The following is a 20710-nucleotide window of genomic DNA, read 5'->3' on the forward strand; positions in this document are numbered from 1 at the left end:
CAACATGGCCATGCCCAAACTGTTTGCATCATTTTCATCAAAGAGTTGGCATGAAAGGCCTTTAATGCCATTGCTTTTCCTCTGGTCTCCTTAGATTGGCACAGCATATGTGGGGATTTTTTTGATGGGCTTTTTTTTATTAGGTGGCAAGGTAAAAGTTCTTTTCTTGTTTTTTCTTCTTTTCTTCTTTTGGTTCCCCCGCTCCCCCTGTAAGTCCAAACAAGAAACTACAGTGCTAATTACTCTGCAGCCTCCTCTTCTTGGTTGATTACTGCTGAATTGGACAGAAAAGCATTGTGCGCACTTAAATTATTGGGCTGTATAAATATTCTTTGGGTGCTTTGTGAGATGTGAACTATTCCCTTCCCTGACCTTGCATGTCTCAAGGGAAATTTTTTACTTATATCAGGTCTGTGCAAATGGCTGGTAGTTAAATTAATTATTGTTGGCTTCTCCCAGCTGTGAGTCCATTTGCTTCTCATTTTCTAACTCATGACTTTCCATGAGCATGGATTGCTATGGCATGAAGAGTGTTCTCCTGGGAGAACTCTGACAATTGCTTTTTCATTAGAAGAACTGTAGTCAATATGCTATAAATCATTTTACACCATGTCATCTTAAAGCACAATTTCAAGAGAGGGGGGGGGGAATGCTTATAATTATATGGTGGGTTTCCCTTTGTCGACAGGAATTTGTAAAGCAGAATCTATTTCTGCTTCAAGATTTAAGCTCTGGCATTTATAAAAGCTTTTATATATTTTTTCCACTAAAGTATTTCCTCTCCTTTACTGCTGCTTAAGGGATGGAAATTAGCTCAAACTATAAAGTAACTTGTTCCATTAATTATCCATTAACATTTAGACCAATATTTGGTGGTGGTGGTAATAATAATAATAATAATAATAATAATAATAATAATAATATGAACAGCCCAGATCACCTTTGAAAACTAGAGTGGTTGAACTATACACAGTGGATAAGGGCTGTGGTTTTTCCTGTTACTGTAGGCATATAATAATATAATAATAATAATAATAATATCTTTATTGTCATTGCCCCCTTCGGGGACAACGAAATTACTTGACTGCTCCATAAAAACACTAATTAAACAATACAGTATAATACAGCAAGGGAGATTAGATGACTTTCAAAGTCCGGGCTTCCCATTCAGGGCCGAGATCGCTCTGGAGAAGAAGCTGTTCTTAAGACGGCTCGTTCTTGTCTTCATCGTCCTGTATCTCCGTCCCGACGGCAAGAGCTCGAAGAGACAGTGACCAGGATGCGATGGATCTTTTACTATGTCCAGTGCCTTTCTATGGCACCTTGTGGCATAAATCTGCTCTAAGGTGGAGAGTGGGCAGCCAACAATGCTCTCCGCTGCCTTACCAACCCTGCACAACCCCATCCTGTCCTGGGTAGTACAGCTTCCGTACCACACACATAAGCCATAAGTGAGCACGCTCTCAATGGCACAGTGATAGAAGGCAAGCAGCAGTTTTTGCGGAAGATGGTTTTTCCTTAGTATTCTCAAAAAGTACAGTCTCTGCTGCGCCTTCTTCACAAGCCCCCTTGTGTTGACACTCCAGGACAGATCCTCTTGTAATTCAATGCCCAAAAATCTGAACGTTGTTACCCTCTCCACACAGACCCCATCAATCAAAAGTGGCTGGACGTATATATGAAGTAATAACTTAGGTTTGTACAAAGTCACACTGGAATTATTTCCAATTTCCTTACGTGGGGAGGCACATGTTAATCTTAAAGTTCTGTGAGCATTTGCATAGAGATTTGTATAAATCTATTACAATAGCAATGAATGAAAGAATGAATGAATGAGTCTCCGAAGAAATCAGATTTGTGTATCAGTACATCCAATAGCTGCAGTGATCTACGTTGACGGTGGCTCAGCTTTTCCTAAAAAGAGCTAGGTGGTAGTAACCATGGCTACTACTAATGGTTCACAATGGTATCCTAATTCAGATTTCCCCCTTGCGTTAATGGCTAATCTGCTAAATACAGAAAAGCATTTTCACACTCCCATCCAGTGTTTCTGGATGATGGACCTCCATGGATGCTGGTCCTATTACTTGTGTGAAATTCCATATATGAAATTTCACATATGTATTGAGGTCCTTAGAGGTTAAGGCAAGGTGAATCAGACATGACCAAAAAGACCACCTCCCTGTTATAAAAACTTTGCTATCTTCTGAGGCAAAACGACAAGGTTGACTGTGGGAATCTGCAATCTCTTATGTTAACATGCTCGATTTGTCCAACAACAATTTATCTGTATTCACAGGGGTTTCCATTGTTATTGAAAGTCATGGATTCAAAAGTGCAGTGGTTATGAAAGTCCCTGTACATTTACGCATGCTATTATCCCCACATGTGCCAATTAGTCTACAGTGCTTGCAGGTGGACTGATTACTTTGGGAATACCCACAGAAGTTGACTATTTCTGAGTGTGCACATCATTTAATTAAATGTACGAGTAGAATTCATTTCCCAGAAGAATGTTTATAACAAACATTCTCTTGGTTCCTTGTTTCTGGAGAGCATTTGATCACTCTTCTTTTATGATGCAGCCAATATATTTGGCTACCTTCTGACAGTGCTCAAATTGATTCCAAGCATATGTTTTTTTCACACAAAGGAAGAGGGGGTCAGGAATCCAGCAGTAAAAATCAGCAGTAGGCAGGTACACTGGAGAATTACAGAAGGAAGAAATGAGAGAGGGAATAGAGTCAGTGTCTTTAATGCTACTGAGTTATGGCTACCGGCAATCTGTAGGCATAAAACGAAACTATGAAAAGGTACGGTTGTTTTTTAAAAAGCACCTCTTCGCATATCATACTCAGTATGGTCCCTGCATAACATACCTTCTTTGATCTTTTTTTGATCCTTTAACAGTGGCCTATGAGACAAAGAGATTGTGCTTTCTTAGTATTTAGGAGTTGAGGGGGCGGGGGGAGAAATTCCCAGCACTTAGATGGCATCAAAGTTATTCTACCCACCCATCCCGGATATATATCCAGTGCAATGAACATATAAGAAGGCAAGAATGTATAGTGGATTGACCAACACAGAGAAATCCAGTTTATTATTCAGCCTGATATATTTTAGCCACGTAGAAGATGCAGACAAATCCCAAATCCTGAGCCAATCAGAGGAGCTTTGGGGGGGGGGGTCTTCAGCTTCTCAGAGGTGAAGCAGGGTCTGTATGAGGCACCCTGACTCAAAGCAGCCCTCCCCCCCCCCAAAGCACTTTGTGGCAGCTCAGCAATTCAGACAATGCTGCAGACAGGTGTCTTACTAATGTAACTTGGCTTACCATATAAGGAAAACACCAAGGTAGGAGAAGAGAACCGGCAGCTCCATTGTGACGGACAGGTCTTGCTTACAATCAGTGGGAATCATTTTATCAGGGTTCTCCAGTCCCAGTGCTTTGGGGGAATGATGTTGAAGCAAGTAAATAGCTCTGATCTCATGTGCATCTTGCAGTTTTCCTGTTTTCTGAGGAACAGGAACATTATTTAAAGAGTTATGGTGCAGCAGTTGGAGCGAGACTTTCTGTTGTTTAAGTCCAATGCAGTCCTGTTTCCCATCCTTTCATTTAAAACCATGTAGTATTTTCATTATCCTTATGATTTAATCTTGTTGCTTGCTTCACAGTCTTGTGTTGTTTGCTTGTTCTTATCGGAATCAGTGGAAAAACACCCCCCCCCCCTTTCCCTAAGGTGTTTGCTTTAAATTCATTGTTCCGTTTGTCTCATGTGATTCTTATTTAGCCTTACATTATTAAAGTGTGTGTGTGTGTGTGTGTCCTGAGTGATTTTTTTTTATTTTATTATCAGACAAGCAGTACATACAGGCCCCAGGAATTCATTTGTTAGGGTAGCATTCGCATAACGAGCTGACGATTTCCCGAATTTCCTATGGGAACATTTCTAATCTGTGACTCTCCCTCCACCCACAGTGGTTTCTTCCTAAAATGGCTGCAACCGACCAGTGAAAGAGAGACAACGGGAAAACAGATTTGTCCAATCTCTCCTGCTCTCTTGTTTGTCCAATCTCTTTTCCCCCCTCCCTCTTTCCATGTCTGCTGGTCCCGGGGGGAAGGGTACCGTTGGCGTGGTCAAAGTCCGGTCCTGGGTCACGAGTCTGGAAACAGTACACAAAGAGCGAGGCAGGGTCCGAAGCAGGAAGCCGGGCGGGGACGGGAACTCTGGAAGGACAGGTCTGGGTCCGGGTAGAAGGAGATATTCAACGACGTTGCTCCCGCAACCTGGGACCGGGCTGACTGGCCGTTATCTTCTCTGAGGCCAGGGGCGGTCCGGGCCCCCAGGAGACCTGCCTCTCCTGGCCTTAAGACGAGCACTCCTCCTGGGAGAAACCAGTTCCCTCCGCCTCTCTGCCCTGAGCCTCTGCAGCTCAGGAGAGGCTGGAGGGTTACTGGACCCAGGGGGAGACTCACCTGTAGGCACTGTGTCCTCAACCCCCTCCGGAGCCAGAGTGGATTCACCTGATACCTGCTCCTGAGGATCCGGCACAGGTGCAGACGCTTCAGATCCAAGGCCCGGACCCAGCTCAGCCGGCCCTGGAGGCGGGGACTCCTGTGCAGGCTGGGGTTCCTCCGGTTCAGCCTCTGAATCAGATTCCCAGGCCATTACGCCATGGTTTCTGCCCCAAAATGGCAGCTGTCGACCAGCAAAGCACATGGAAGGAAGTGGGCAAACTCTGGCTGTTCAGAGCATGCATTCTTAAGCTTCTGGGGCATAACAATGCCCAACCAATTTAATATTTCCTTTTAAAATGTTGATTTTTCAACATAACCTACTAAAGCTCAAAGGTACACGCTGAGTTAAATTTTAGGCACCAAGGTCCCTTTAGTATTAATCCCAGTGCTGCTATTGTTCTCTTAGAAGAACAGAATATTTTCACTGGCTACGCCCATGAAAAAAAAGTCCCACACTATTTTAAAGTGAACGAACCTGTGGTTGCCAGGACTCCTGAGTCTCAGAGCCTGAAACTCAGGGGACAAGCAGTTTGAAGTTTAAGGGCATTGCTGCTGAGTGAGCAAGAGGCAGACTATAACCAGAAGAAAATTGTAAGAAGAAAAAGTGGAAGCCAGTACCAAAAATGGGAGAACCCTGAGAGGAGGGGATTTCAAGAGCTGATAGGAAACTCCACTTAACTGAGGTGGAATCTAGACACATATAAAAAATGTTGCGAAAAGGGTTTTTTTTAAAAAAAAGGTTTGAAAAATATATTGAATTTGCCATAGCTCACCATTGCCATCTAGTGTCACATTTGTATAATGCACTTTACAACACAAAACGTTTTATTTGCAGCTGTATAGATGAGTCCTGAGACTGCAGTCATCGCAATGTAACTGGGAGAAAGCCCCATTGAATTTAATGGGACGTCCTTCTGAATAGACATGGTCTAATTCAGCATAATTCATTCACTGAAAGGCACCACAGATTTTATACCCAAAATGATGCAGCACTTATTTCAGTAAAACTGCTTCTTATCACTATTGTGGTCCCGGTTTCTACTTAATAATAAACAGCAGATAGCCTTTCAAAATTAAAGACATTTTTTTCTACCACTTTACTTCCTAGTGTGTAGCATTCTTCCTTGTCTGCATTCTTAGTGACCCAACAGCAGACAGAATCCAGATAATTATTTTCTTGACCTATAATATTCATTGCTTTTTGTAATTTTCTGAACCACAGGTCTTCACTTCCTCATGCCCACAGCATGCACTTTCATGCTGTGAGAAAAAATAACAACAGGTATAACTAAACTAAAAGTGTCATGGTCATGAATAGCTGCTGCTTCTCAACTATTTTTTAAAGCAAATCCTTATTTCTTCCAGTTTTACAGGAGACTCTAAGCTAGCTTCTAGCATGCGCTACGTGGAAACACAGTCTATGCAAATTGGAGCGTCCTATATGCTGCAGTTCAACCTGGTCATGGGCTGTGGGCAGCCGTACAGGCCTCACATGGACAACCAAGTGAAGCTGGAATACTCTACTAACCATGGTCTTACTTGGCATCTGGTTCAAGAGGTAAGTTCGCACTTAACACTAAAACATGGTTTACTACTATGTGCGCAAGCTGTGTGTGTTGGTCTTGGACTTGTTGCACTGTCTGGCTTGTAGCAATAATAATAATAATAATTTATTTATACCCCGCCCATCTGGCTGGGCCTCCCCAGCCACTCTGGGCGGCTTCCATAAAAACCAAAAATACAGTAAAATATCACACGTTAAAAACTTCCCTGAGCAGGGCTGCCTTAAGATGTCTTCTGAATGTCAGGTAGTTGTTTATCGCTTTGACATCTGCTGGAAGGGCGTTCCACAGGGCAGGCGCCACTACCGAGAAGGCCCTCTGCCTGGTTCCCTGTAGCTTTGCTTCTCGCAATGAGGGAACCACCAGAAGGCCCTCGGCGCTGGACCTCAGCGTCCGGGCAGAATGATGGGGGTGGAGACGCTCCTTCAGGTATACTGGACCGAGGCCGTTTAGGGCTTTAAAGGTCAGCACCAACACTTTGAATTGTGCTTGGAAACGTACTGGGAGCCAATGTAGGTCTTTCAAGACCGGTGTTATATGGTCTCGGCGGCCGCCCCCAGTCACCAGTCTAGCTGCCGCATTCTGGATTAGTTGTAGTTTCCAAGTCACCTTCAAAGTTAGCCCCACGTAGAGTGCATTGCAGTAATCCAAGTGGGAGATAACCAGAGCATGCACCACTCTGCTTAATTTCAAAACAGCCCAACTGCAAACAGTGGTTCCTGAACCTGGCTTGTTATACTGACCAGAGTTTGCTATATAAACTATTGTCCAGATGACACGACAAGCCAAATTGAAAGGAAACAGAAAATAAATGCTAGTGAAATCTCTCTTCCAGAGACCTCATTGGAGGAGAGAGGTGAATGCACAAGCCTGAGGTTTGCTTGGGTTCATTGCAACAGTGTGGACATAAAGCTAACCCCCCATTGAGCATTATGTGATCAAGCCTGCTGATAAGTCAAGTTCACACATTCTGTCCTCTCCTCTCCCTCTGGTTTGGAGATAAGGAAGAGACCGGAAGCACATGCTACCGGTTTAGCATTAACAATTGTTGTGCGCCAAAAGACAAATCTTTGTTAGGTTTAAATTGTGGTTAATTGAAACAGACCAGATTTATTATCTTGGCTTGCTATTAAACAATAGCTTAAACCATGGGTAGGCAAACTAAGGCCCAGGTGCCGGATCCGGCCCAATCACCTTCTCAGTCCGGCCCACAGATGGTCCGGGAATCAGCATCTTTTTACATGAGTAGAATGTGTGCTTTTATTTAAAATGCATCTCTGGGTTATTTGTGGGGCATAGGAATTTGTTCGTATTTTTTTTCCAAAATATAGTCCGGCCCCCCACAAGGTCTGAGGGACTGTGGACCAGCCCCCTGCTGAAAAAGTTTGCTGACCCCTGCTTAACTAATCAGTTTGTCCTTTCCAGATTATAAAATTACCTAATAAGTTTTCCTGTAGGAAAACATAACTCATGGGCTGCGATCTAGACAAAAACAGGCACATTTACACCCCACAGGCATCTGTGGGGCAAGCACTCAGTCAATACCCTGAGTTCTATTGATTTACATTCGCCTTAGTTTTTCTAGATTTTGTGCACCATCTGCAGGATGCCAATGGTGGACTTTGGGCTCTCAAATTTCAGTGGTGCCCTGTGTGACACTAAAATTTGGTGCCCCCCCTCCTCCAGTCTCTTGTGATCCATTTTACAGTTTTGTTGTACCACCCCCTGCAGTGTAGTGTAGTGCAGTGCCCAGTGTGGCCAAACCAGTCTTGCTACCCTAAAACCACCTCTGGGGAAGCTCAGGTATTATTCCAATGAAACATGGAATGAATCCAACCCCCAAGGCAACTTTATTCTGCCAGTACTGGATAATTCCAACTTTATTATAGCTCCATCTGTGGGAGGGCTGACCCCAGAAGCAATGTCTGAGGTATAGAATGGCCCCAGAGAATCTAGAAATTGTTATGTACTGAAGTTCTCATCCTGGGCCAGCAGGGGGATACTATAGATAGTTTTCACTCAGGTCCACATATGCAAATAAGGGATTGAAAGTGACGTTCAGTAATTGGATAGTTACAGGAAGTTGTTACAGTTGCGTTGTAGTGGAGCTCTGTATAAGCAGGCTGGCTGAACCCTTCAGTTCTGTTCTGGCCTGTGAATAAACAAGAGCTGTTTGAAGAATCGCTGCGTCGTCTGATATGTTCACCCACAACTTAACAGAAATGGTCTATCCCTGGATGAAAGGATAATGTTTTGATGCCTTATGATGTATTTTATTCATGACAGAAATATTGTAGCGCAGGATTGGGAACCCATTTCAGCCTGAGGAATACATTCACTTCAGGGTAACTTTCAAGGGGGCACAAACTATCAGCAGGTGGGGTCAGAGGCAAAAGGAGGCTAGCTTTTATACACTCTCAAACTCCTCCCAAGCCTTTGTCAAGCCAAGGAATAAATTATTATTAAAGTTCAAGTAGACAATTCAGCCAAGCAAAAGCAGAAAGTGAAGCAAGGGCCATGAGGGGGGAGCCCTGGGGGGAAAGGATGTGTCTGAGGATGGCGTGTGGCCTCTGTAGCGTCTCAAGGACCAAAGAGGGAAGTCTGATGTTCCCCTCCCTTGAAGTGAATATTATTGGTTAAATAACCTTCACACCTTTTTAAAAAAGTTAATTTTAATGTCTTCACGTTAATCCTGATATTCTTGTGTGTCCTGTCCTCCGCCCCTTTCCGCCTTAAGGAATGTCTTCCAAGTATGCCTAGCTGCCAGGAGTTTACACCAGCAAGCATCTACCATTCCAGTGAATATACAAAATGGAGGAGAATCACAGTACTTTTACCTCAGAAAACATGGTAATATCTGCTTTTCCTAATGAACATATCCTGCTGTCTTTCATGCAAATATGAGGGTTGTCCAAATTACCTTTATGGCCCAATTACATTTATAGAGTTATATCAGTCATGCTATTATTGGAAGCTTCCTTTTTTTTTTTATTTATATATATATTATTAATTTTACGTTTTTCAAATAAGTCATTTATTACAAAAGACATAAGTCTACAATACGCTCTCATCAGAAACACCCACCTTGATCCTGCAAGGCAAGGGCGACTAACTTTTTTTTAGGCGTGTCAGCATGAGTTTGGCCAAAATCTTCTAGTTGGTGAGGCCAATTCATGTGTTTTTAAAGGGCACCTTTTGGGTGTCTTGCGTAGGGAGTCACAATAGGCTTTTGGCATCACAAAATCACAGTAGAGGGCTGGTGGGAGTGGTCAGAAAAAATATTTTAAATAAAATAAATTGACAAACGAAGTAAGATCTCTGCAACTTCCTGTTGCTCAGGGAATTTAGAAGCATGAAACAGTTGTGTTGAAATGTTGGTATCCATTAATAATTGCTGCTAATTATTGTTTTAAATGGTTTTAATGATTGCATGGGTTTTGGTTTATTGATATCATGTATTGATATTTTAAATGGCCTTGGCCCAGTATACCTGAAGGAGCGTCTCCACCCCCAGCTTGGACACTGAGGTCCAGTTCCCTCACTGCAAGAAGTGAGGTTACAGGGAACCAGGCAGAGGGCCTTCTTGGTGGTGGCACCTGCCCTGTGGAACCCCCTCCTGTCAGATGCCAAGGAAATAAACAACTATCCAACTTTTAGAAGACATCTGAAGGCAGCCCTGTTTGTTGTTGTTTAGTTGTTTAGTCATGTCCGACTCTTCGTGACCCCCTGGACCAGAGCACGCCAGGCACTCCTATCTTCCACTGCCTCCCGCAGTTTGGTCAGACTCATGTTTGTAGCTTCGAGAACACTGTCCAACCATCTCATCCTCTGTCGTCCCCTTCTCCTTGTGCCCTCAATCTTTCCCAACATCAGGGTCTTTTCCAGGGAGTCTTCTCTTCTCATGAGGTGGCCAAAGTATTAGAGCCTCAGCTTCAGGATCTGTCCTTCCAGTGAGCACTCAGGGCTGATTTCCTTAAGAATGGATGCGTTTGATCTTCTTGCAGTCCATGGGACTCTCAAGAGTCTCCTCCAGCACCATAATTCAAAAGCATCAATTCTTCGGCGATCAGCCTTCTTTATGGTCCAGCTCTCACTTCCATAGCCCTGTTTAGGGAAGTTTTTAATGTTCTATTGAAAGCCGCCCAGAGTGGCTGAGGAAACCCAGCCAGATTATTATTATTATTATTATTATTATTATTATTATTATTATTATTATTATTATTATTATACTGTAACCCAGTTACAATGAATTGATGAGAGGAGGGATAGGAAATTAATGCTGCACAGGCCCAAATGTCATTTCAGGATAAGCGTCATACTTTTTGTTTCTGGCAATGCGATTCCTTGAAAAAACAATTGATTTGGATGTAAGCACTACAAAATCTTCTTGGTATCAGGTGGAAATATTTAAGCACACGCTTAGCTCTGTTATTGAAATCAAAGGGAGCCAGTAAAGCTTAGCTTCCCCCCTATTATGCTCTGAATTAGTAACAATCATAAGGTTTTTATGATCAATTTCCATGACCAAAGCAATGCAAATACATTTATTAATCACCAGTTTCTATAAATATCCTATAATCATTCCATTTATTCATTTCCAAAACAAACAAATAATCAGAAGATTCCTCTACTTTTTCTTTGGTCTTGTAATCACAATAACTCTGATATATTTTTTTAAACTGGATAGGCTTCAGTATTATAAACCCTTTATGGCTTCCTTCTATTGAGAATGAAATGAATAAATTAGCATTACTCTTTGGTTATCTTCAAACCCAGTGCCTCACAGCAACTGGAAATCAGGCCAAGATCGATAACTTAGTTTCATTTCCCTGCATTTGGCCATTTCTCTGTATAACAAATGACTCGGATGTACCTCTTTTCTGTTACTTACCTCATCAATTATTTTTTCTTTCCAAGTGATGACATTATATTATAATGTGTACCCCGTATTAAAAATGATCATGTATTTTTAGGAAATAAACAACTGGTCTGAAACCTCTCAGGGTCTGATTTAATTTCACCGTTTTACCCAGAGAGAGACTGGGAGTGGACATTTAATTCATGCAGTGGTCCCATATTTATTCTACGTTCTTTTCACTGTTGGGAGAACTAAACAAATGAACCAGGGACCTCCTGCATACCCTCCAACATTTCCCCGATGAAAATAGGGACGTTCTATTCCATAATAATATTATGAATAATTTTTTTACTATTTATACCCTGCGCATCTGACTGGTTTGCCCTGGCCTAGCCCCTCTGGGTGGTTGCCAACATATTTGAAAACTTCCCTATACAGGGCTGCCTTCAAATGGCTGGAGGGTCAGATAACTACATACCCTCCACATTTCTTCGATGAAAATAGGGACATCCTAAGGAAATGTTGGACATTCCAGGATCAAATCAGAAACTGGGACAGCTTCTGTAAATCCAGGGCTGCCCCTGGAAAATAGGGACACTTGTAGGGTCTGGGTCCTGCATTTATTTGAATGAAAGATCTTGCAGGGTCAAAGAGATCCAATGTTCAAATCATGTGTGTGCTTTCCTAGAGGTCTGGATGCTTCCTCTTTCTCAACCACAAATCAAAGTAATTTAAGCAGGCAATGACTTTCCTTGCCATAGGCTGCCCTGTTGTTTTTTCAGCAACATGTGCACCTGTAAATGTAGCACATCTGAGCACACAAGGTTTTAGAGGCTCCTTGTGTAACTCAGGATCTGCTGGGGTGGAAAATATGAGGCACGGGTTACTTGTGTTGAAAATATCGGCTGGATGCACCTGCTCTTTGGACTGTATTGTACATGAATTATACGTTTCTAACACTGATGAAAATTAATTTCACTTTTATGGAAGGCATTTACATAAGAACAGGCTTAATGAGATACAAACAGCTGCCAGTTGCTGCCTTCATAAACAAATCAACACCTAATGGCTGAGTTGCAGGATAATTGGGTAAATGTAATTAACAGTAACTCTGAAGGTAGCAAATATAATTTCATCAGCCCTGGGTCCTTAGTTTCTCCTAATAGTTGAAAAGAACCAGCATTATCCTATGTTAAATCCAGTATAACAAAACATACCTTGTGGTTTGCCTGAAAGGAACGCTATTTGCTGTATTTCAAAATTAGGATAATTTCCTTTAAATCTTTGTAGCTGTAGATACATAATGAAAGCTTAAATCTGCCACAGAGTTGATTTGATATGAAAAGAAGTGAGGAAGCGAAAGGACGGGGGCACAGGGGGGCATGGTTACAGTGCAAAGCATAACATAGTTTTAAACATTAGTAAATGGCAGATTGAGCACTGTAACAAAACTCATATTGCCATACAGTCTTGTTCTATGAAGTTGCCAAGTGGTAATTGCCCAAGCAACCAATTGTTATCACTGAGAATGCAGCTGACATTCACCCTTTCATTTTTAGTTTCTTAATTAATATGGCCAAGCAGTTTTAAAATTGTTAATTGCTGTGCTAAATACAGTAATCCTCATATGCTGCTGTCACCTGGAGGTAAAGTGTAGCTCTCGAAATGTAAAGGGGAGGCAGATTTTGAAGGAGGAGGAATATTTTTATTGTTATTTCAAGGAGTGGCGCCTAAATCTTGCTGTGTTTTTTCAAAATGTTCGTTTCACCTATGTAAGAATCCAGCAATGCAATCCTAGACATATACAGTAGGGTGGATGCTTCTTCATCACCAAAAGAGGAAAGACCTCACCAAAAAAGGGGATGAAATAAGGCACATATTTGCATGTGCTCATATAGAATTATAAATGCAAATTTAGAAATAATGACACAAATTTAGAAAGAATGACACAAATTTAAATGGAAATACAATGCATAACGGGAAAGCCTGTGACTAGGTGGACCAATGTGGCTGCTCTTGATGAGTTTAATGGGACTTAATACCAGACATTTGTGTACAGGATTGCTACCTAACTGTGCAACTTATTACCCAAAACTACCTGATCATTTTCATAAGGATTCTCAAAATTCCTCCTTCAGGTGGGGGAGCATGAGACTCTTGGGTGGAATCTACACACATACAAAAAACACTGTGAAAATGCTTTTTAAAAAAAGTTTTGGAAAATATATTGAATTTGCCATAGCTCACTGCTGCCATCTAGTGTCACATCTGTGTATTGCACTGAGTCCTTAATCTCAGGGATGTAGGTTTGAGCCCCAGGTTGGACTAAAAAATCCTGCATTGCAGGGTTTTGGACTAGAGAACCCTCGTGGTCCCTTCCAACTATACAATTCTATGATCCCTCAGGTTCTCTGATATCAGATCTTGAGGAGTGGTTTGTGTTTTTAACTAGAGTACTCACTTACATTGTTTATAAGCATCTGCCACCCTTTTGTGGCTGTCTCTTCCCGTGCCCTCAGTAACTTTCAGCTGTCTCAAGTGGGTCTTGGAGGTGGAAAGTTTGAGAAGCCCTGTTCTAGGCAGTTCACAGCATATCAAAAATAGTAAAACAATTAGCCGATCATAAAACTCCCAGGAATACTAAACAATTTAAACAGTATGAAACAACAGCTAAACGTTTTTGCCTCAGCAGGAGCTCACAGGGGCAACTTTAATAGAAGATCAAAAATACCATTCATTTATTTTAAAGGCATCATTTTTGTCACTGTCATTAAAAATAAATAAATGAGGAAATGCCAAAATGTAACACCAGTCCCAAAACTTAGAACATAGAGCACTCCGCTTAGATATGAAAGAGAAAAACAAACACTAGGATTTGACAAGCAAGCAAACATTCTTTCATGTTCCTCATTGGGTTTGGGATGTTACAGCTTGTGGTTAGTCTCTTCTGACTTCATTGATGTTTATGAGGCTTGCTTAGTGATTTCTCTCTCTCCTTGGTGTACCGCAGTGACTTCTGGAAACACCATTCTAAGACAGTAAAGGACTTCTAGGACAGGAATCAATGACCCATTATCTTCAGATCATTGACAAGATAAACAATAAAGGGCTCACTGTGGACATTTATTATCAGTTGTGCCTCTGTGTCATTAGGGAGTCCTTAAGAGATGAGTAACGGATTTGATAGGCTAGAATGAGTCATCCATAGCCATTATGAGCTATCCTGTAAATGCATTCTCTGCCAAGGGAACATCATTAAAGCTAGAAAACCGCCCATGCACATAAACTCTGCGTGTGTAAGGACACGTCAAACATTTTCTTTGAAAAGCATCAATTCAGGATGGACCTGAAAATTGCCATTCAGGGTGAAAAGTTTATTGTAATTTAGTTTCACTTTCTAAATGTAGGTGGAATAATGGGAGACTGGATTTTGTAGTATATGTATTCAAGCTTATTCACATGGATTAGTTATCCTTAACCCTTTAAAAGCCCATTCCACTGCTCAGACTGCATAGGGTATGCAAGATGATTATGTTGTATATAATATATAATATTTTACTGTAAATGGATTGCAACCTGAAGAAGGTCATTTTTCAATATGGACTCCATTTAGATCTCTCTTTCTGGAACTAGTCCTAGTCACTGACTAAAATAAATCTTGACTCACTCACCACAAGACCAGGATCAGTCCAAATCTCCATGAGTATGAAATTGCAAAACTATATAGGAAAGGATAGGCGAAAAGCCTTCATTGGTTGGATGGGTACAGCTTTTTATTGTTTTCATTTCAATTCAATAATTTTTAAATCTTAATTATATGTTACTACTTACAGTCCTCAACATCTTCAATGGAAGATATAGATAGATAGGTAGATAGGTAGATAGATAGATAGATAGATGTGTGTGTACACACACACACACACACTTTGTAAAAATAAATAAATTAAGTAAGTAAATTAGTTCGTTTCTGAGACACATTTAAGGGTATTGAACATTCTGGCATCACTTCTCAATTGAAGTGTTGCTAAATTTTGTTCTATGTATGTTTCAAATCGTTCCACTTCAGAAACAGTCTGTGAGTACCAATTTTCTTTCCAGTGTCCAGGATTCCATTGAAGGCACTATTTTCTGAAAACCAGCTTAAAAATGTCATCCTTTAATTTGCAAACTCTTATACAATATGCTATGGTTATTTATTTAACAGAATTTATATGCCACTTGATCGAAATTGAATCTCAAAACTGCTTATGAGAAATGTGCTTATATACTGAGTGTTATATTAATGACACACACGTTTATACCGTATATATCTATTTTATCTTTTAGGTCCAGTGCTACACGTTTCCGTTGGAGTCAGAGCTACTACACAGCGCAAGATGAATGGGCTTTAGACAACATATACATTGGGCAGCAGTGCCCAAACATGTGCAATGGGCATGGCTGGTGTGACCATGGTGTTTGCAGGTACCGCATGTTTGCTCTTGTAGTGGATGAGTTGCTGTTCATGGCCTTGCAGTTATTTATTCCAAAAGCCAGCAGATCCAGTGTCTGGGGGCATAGGAAGACCCTAACTTGCCATGAGTTGCATGTGCATTGCAGTGCACTGGATGGAAGACATCTAGTGAGGGAGGCAGGGCTTTAGGACGGGAATCTTCACGATCTGCTTTCTTCGTGTGGAAAAAGAACCGTCCATTTGTCTAAATATTATCAAGCTCTCTGTTCACATACATAAGGCAAGGTTGTTTGCACACTTGTTTTTTCAAGCAATGTACGGTATGTTTGCCCCTCTCTACAGATGTGATTCTGGATATCAAGGCACTGAATGTCACCCTGCAAATAATCTCCCTTCAACAATAATGTCTGATTTTGAGAATCCAAACAGTTTAGAATCAGGATGGCAGGAGGTGATTGGCGGAGAGATTGTAAAACCAGAGGAAGGCTGTGGAGTCATCTCATCTGGATCCTCTCTCTATTTCAACAAGGTATATGTGTACACACCCCTTAATACACATTTATACGTACTTAAATTATATCTGATGTAACTAGTAAGGAAGTCAGCACTGTGATACAAGATTAAATGTGAGTTTAGATTTATTTTTAAAATAAAACCTAAAATCCCTGTGGCCCACCAATGTTTTTACTTAAAAACAACAACAGGAATGCAGACCCAGGATCTCCTGATATTAAAAGCATAAGCTGGGTCTTTGTTTATTATCTGTAATGGGTATGAGTTACTCGTGCGTAAACTGGTGCCTTTCTCGGTTAATTTGCCTTGTTAAAACTTTCTGACTGCACAGCCCCTTCTCATGGTGGCTGCCTCAGTCACTGGCAGAATCCGTCAGTGGGCGTTTCTTGAACCTCTTCCAACATAAAAGTTGTTTGACACCCAGTCTCCTCCTCCTCTCACTGCGCGGGAGTCTTCTGCGCAGGGAAGGCATGGGTAGCGGAGGACCTGGGCTCTCCTCACTGATGTCCAGTGAAGAGTCCCTGAGCCCTCTCTCCATTTCCCCCGTCTGCCTCCCTTTATCCCTGGTGTTGCACTGATTGGCTTCCCCCTCTACTGAGCTGTTTCTCCCCCTGCTGCTGGGTCCTTTGCCAGCATCATCTGGGAGCCTCCTCTTCGCCTCTCGCTCCGATGTCAGTTCCCTGACATTATCTGTGGACCAAATCTCACAGACATATAGGGTCGCATTGGATGTGTCTGGGTGACCAGCTAGCAGGGTGTTGTGAAAATGCTGCCACAATTTCAACATTGGCAATCAAGGGAAGGTGTAGCTAGAATGGAGTGACTGACCTCTATTTGAGGCCGAAGCAGAGAAGTTTGGTCCCTGTGTCCCAATTCAACTCTCCCACCCTTCCAAGCCTGGTTAAGATATGAACCATGGTTTGTTTGCCTCCAGCATTGAAACTGCATGTGACTTGTGGGCTACAGTATTTACATTTCCCAATCTGTAAAATTGGAATAATCATGCTATAATCCAAATTGTGTTTCAATATTTTCTTCAAGCTTTCCCCAGTTACAGACGTCTTTGTTTAAGCCATGTGCATTTAGCGTCACTAGCCCCAGGTTGATACATGTGCTATTTTAAATAAAAGTCTTTATTTGTGTGTTGCCTTTGAATTGTTAAAAAAAAGGTTAGTTTATTTGAATTTTTGCTGATATAGGAAATGCATGTTTTAATTTCAATTATTATTAACAAATTTGGTTTTGTACCCAGCTTGTTTGTTTTATGAGTGAAATGCAATGATGTTGTTCTACTAGGGAAAAAGCTTTTGATCCAGTGGTGGAAGCTGCATATATAAGAGGAAAGGTGATTTTGCTGATTCTCTCCCCCTGCCCCCACCCTCCATGCTGTTATGGAGATTCCCCCAATCCTCTGGAACAGGGGTGACACAAGGGCCTGTTTCAGTAAAGAAGAATCAGTTTGAGTTGCACCTTCTCTTATTTTATTGGGTTCCTCTGCTGGATCAAAAGCCATTGTGCAAACAGAACATCCACTCTGGATTTTACCTTACACTCTGTTTTAATTGTCTGTAATCATATTTGAAGAATGTTGTTCCTTTTAATTAGCCTTCCTTCTCATTTCCTTTGTGATTTCTGTAACTGGAGACCTTTTTTTAATTAACTTTAATTATGTACTGCCTCATCCCATTGATGGAGTGGTTCTCATGTTAGAAGTATGACACAGACAGCTGTTCTTTCCGGCATTGTATAAGCTCTTCACCTGAGAGATGGAGTCCTCTGTGCTTTCCTCAGGAAATCAGACTATCCCCAAATGGATCACAGCCACTGGAAGCTTACGCATTCTACATTTGTTTATTTATTTTACCCATTTATAAACTGCTTCACAACCTGAAGCCACCAAAGAGGTGTACAACAAGGTAGAAATGAGATAAAATGCACGCACAAAATACAGCTTCTAAAAATCATTTCTGCAAATATACAGTGGATATTCCATAAATCACTGGGTCACCTCAGGGAAACCCTTCTTAAACAAAAAATGTCTTCAGAAGACACTTGTCTAATTTCAGCTGGAAATTGATTCCAGGGGCCTGGAGCTTCAACACTAACAGCCCAGCTTCTGGTTATAAACTTAGTGCCCCTTAGGGGAATAGGATAGTTTCCAGCAGTACCCCATCTGAGGGGGATGGTTGCCGTGCAGGGCTCTATGGGATGCTTCCATCCCATGGGCAACTTGGTCCCAAGTGGTTTAGGACTTTAAATGCTAAAAGCAAAACCTTTAACACTGCCTGGTAGCAAAACAGCAGCCAGTGCGGCTCCCTCAACAGAGGTGTTATATGGTGTTGACAGGATGCTGCAGCCGACAAACTAGCACCAGCCTAAAATGTAACTCCCCTACCAAAAAACCCCCTCCAAATTATTCTCCCTTCTCCACTAAAAAATTGAGCTGGGGAAAAATTGTTCAAATTTTTCTTTTCTGTGACCAAATATTCATATGGTGATTCAAGCTCTGACTTTGGGGATCCAAAGATGCTCCACCATTCAAAATCCAATGCAGGTATTGAATTAATGATAACTGAATGATAACTTTGAATAGGAAGCCTTGCTCTTGGCAGGCAGATCGAGGTCAAATCTACCTTCTTGTCCCCTGAAAGGAACATAATATGTATTTCTGCTGACTTTTTATTTTATTTTAAGTGTATCAGTCAGTTTAAATCCAAGTGATAAATTCTAGTCACTCAATGCCCACATAGATCTTGTCAGATGTCAGTCAGCAGGCCTTGGAGGTTTCTGAGGATAACTTCTGAAAGCTGTCATGGGAAGGCCATCATCAAAATGACAAACATGTTTTGACCTAACCAAATGGCTTTTGTATACTAAGCTCAGGATTTTTGGTTTTGAAATAGGCCTTTGTATTCAAGCTAGGAGAAATATCCCCGACTGTATACTCCTAGATGTATTTCTGTGTGTAAGTTCGTAATCTGTAGGTACTCTGGAACAGAGCGAGCCGCCTTACACTAGGTCAGGCTATTTGTTCTTCCAACCCAATATTGCCTACTTTGACAGACAATGGCTCTTTCACATTGTGTGCTTCTTTTAAAAGAACTTACCACAGATTCCACCTGCTATTGTCCTCCCCTTTGTTTCATATCTGCACAGTCTATATCCCTACCAATAATATCGGAGTAGTCCATTTACTGAGGCTTTACCATCTGAAGTACATACTGGCACATTCAGTTTGTGGATGCCACGACAACACTTTGATAATCTCAGATTCACAATATCCACTTAATATCCCATACATTTGAAGTACAGTGGTGCCTCGCAAGACGAAAAGAATCCGTTCTGTGATTCTCTTCGTCTAGCGGTTTTTTCGTCTTGCGAAGCAAGCCCATTGACGGATTAGCGGATTAGCGCTATTAGCGGCTTTTAGCGGCTGATCTGCTGATCGGATCAGCTGATAAGCGGCTTAGCGGCTTAGAAAAAGGGGGGGAGGAAAAAAACCAGCAGGAACTCGCAATACATTGTCGTCTTGCGAAGCAAGCCCATAGGAAATTCGTTTTGCGAAGCACCTCCAAAACGGAAAACTCTTTCGTCTAGCGATTTTTCCGTCTTGCGAGGCATTTGTCTTGCGGGGCACCACTGTATAGAATAAGTGCCCCCATTGTTGTTTTTTACTACAAATATTAGCTGTCTCAATAGCTTTGTTTTGTGTCATCACCCCCCTCCTTTGTCCCTTGCCTGCTGTAGGCTGGAAAGAGGCAACTGGTCAGCTTGGATTTGGACACCACGTGGGTAGACTTTGTCCAGTTTTACATTCAGATAGGTGGAGAGAGTTCTTCCTGCAACAAACCAGACAGCAGAGAAGAAGGTATCCTGTTGCAATACAGCAACAACGGAGGCATCAACTGGCACCTGCTGGCAGAAATGTACTTCTCTGACTTCAGCAAGTCCAGGTACCAGTTCAGACCATGATGGGACTTTTGAAAAGCCTGTTTCTGTGTATAGTGCACAGCATTGCTAGCCATACTCTTATCACTAACAATAAAAGATAAACTCAAGGGATAGTGTGGAACTCTGTTTTGGATAGACTACTGAATTAGAAGCATTCTAAGCCACAACTAAGCAATCTGAGCTCTCATATGATTTATCTGTTCATTTTCACTCAAGTGGCATGACATTTTTAAGCAGCAAACAGCGTGTCAGTCAGAGAAATGTGTCATGAAACACACACACACACACACACTGTGAAATAATCCAAGCACACAGGTATTCTGTGTGTGCAAGCTCCCTAGTATGTAACCTTTTAAACGTCTTGGAAATCTTTGCATCTAGATTTGTCTACCTTGAACTTCCTGCTGCTGCGAAGACACCCTGCACTAGATTTCGCTGGTGGCAGCCAGTGTTTTCAGGGGAAGGATATGACCAGTGGGCTATTGATGACATCATAATTCTGTCAGAAAAACTGAAGCAGGTCATCCCTGTCGTTAACCCCACTTTACCTCAGGTAATCCACAAGTGCAACTAATTAAGTTCCTGGGTCAAATGAAAATTCAACTAGAGATGCCATGGTAAGACTCCAAGCTCTGTTTCCAATGCAGACATTGTACAACAGGTGTGCCAGGCCCTCCTTATACCTGCTTCTATCAAATTTGATTTCTATCAGAGGGGAAAGTATTTGTGGCCAGATATGCAAACTAAGAAATGCTTTCTAGAGGAAATAATACATGCAGTCGTATGTGTGACATGCTATTTTTATTTAAACAAATTTTAGCCCATTCTTCAGCCAAGGCAACTAATTGTCAGTGCTT

The 20710-nt window shown here is 41.7% G+C and overlaps 1 protein-coding gene across 2 annotated transcripts in view; it reads left to right on the forward strand.

The window, feature by feature from the left end:
• RELN (reelin) overlaps window positions 1-20710 on the forward strand; it is a 311434-nt gene that overhangs the window by 201175 nt on the left and 89549 nt on the right. For both annotated transcript variants that reach the window (XM_083463882.1, XM_083463883.1), the window contains 6 exons: window positions 5882-6074; window positions 8816-8928; window positions 15263-15400; window positions 15732-15918; window positions 19650-19855; window positions 20235-20406. In XM_083463882.1, coding sequence (XP_083320008.1) covers window positions 5882-6074; window positions 8816-8928; window positions 15263-15400; window positions 15732-15918; window positions 19650-19855; window positions 20235-20406 — 1009 coding nt within the window. The remainder of the gene's footprint in view (window positions 1-5881; window positions 6075-8815; window positions 8929-15262; window positions 15401-15731; window positions 15919-19649; window positions 19856-20234; window positions 20407-20710) is intronic.

This window comes from Podarcis liolepis (assembly GCF_965112155.1).
Source record: "Podarcis liolepis genome assembly, chromosome: 10".
NCBI classification, from domain to species: domain Eukaryota; kingdom Metazoa; phylum Chordata; class Lepidosauria; order Squamata; family Lacertidae; genus Podarcis; species Podarcis liolepis.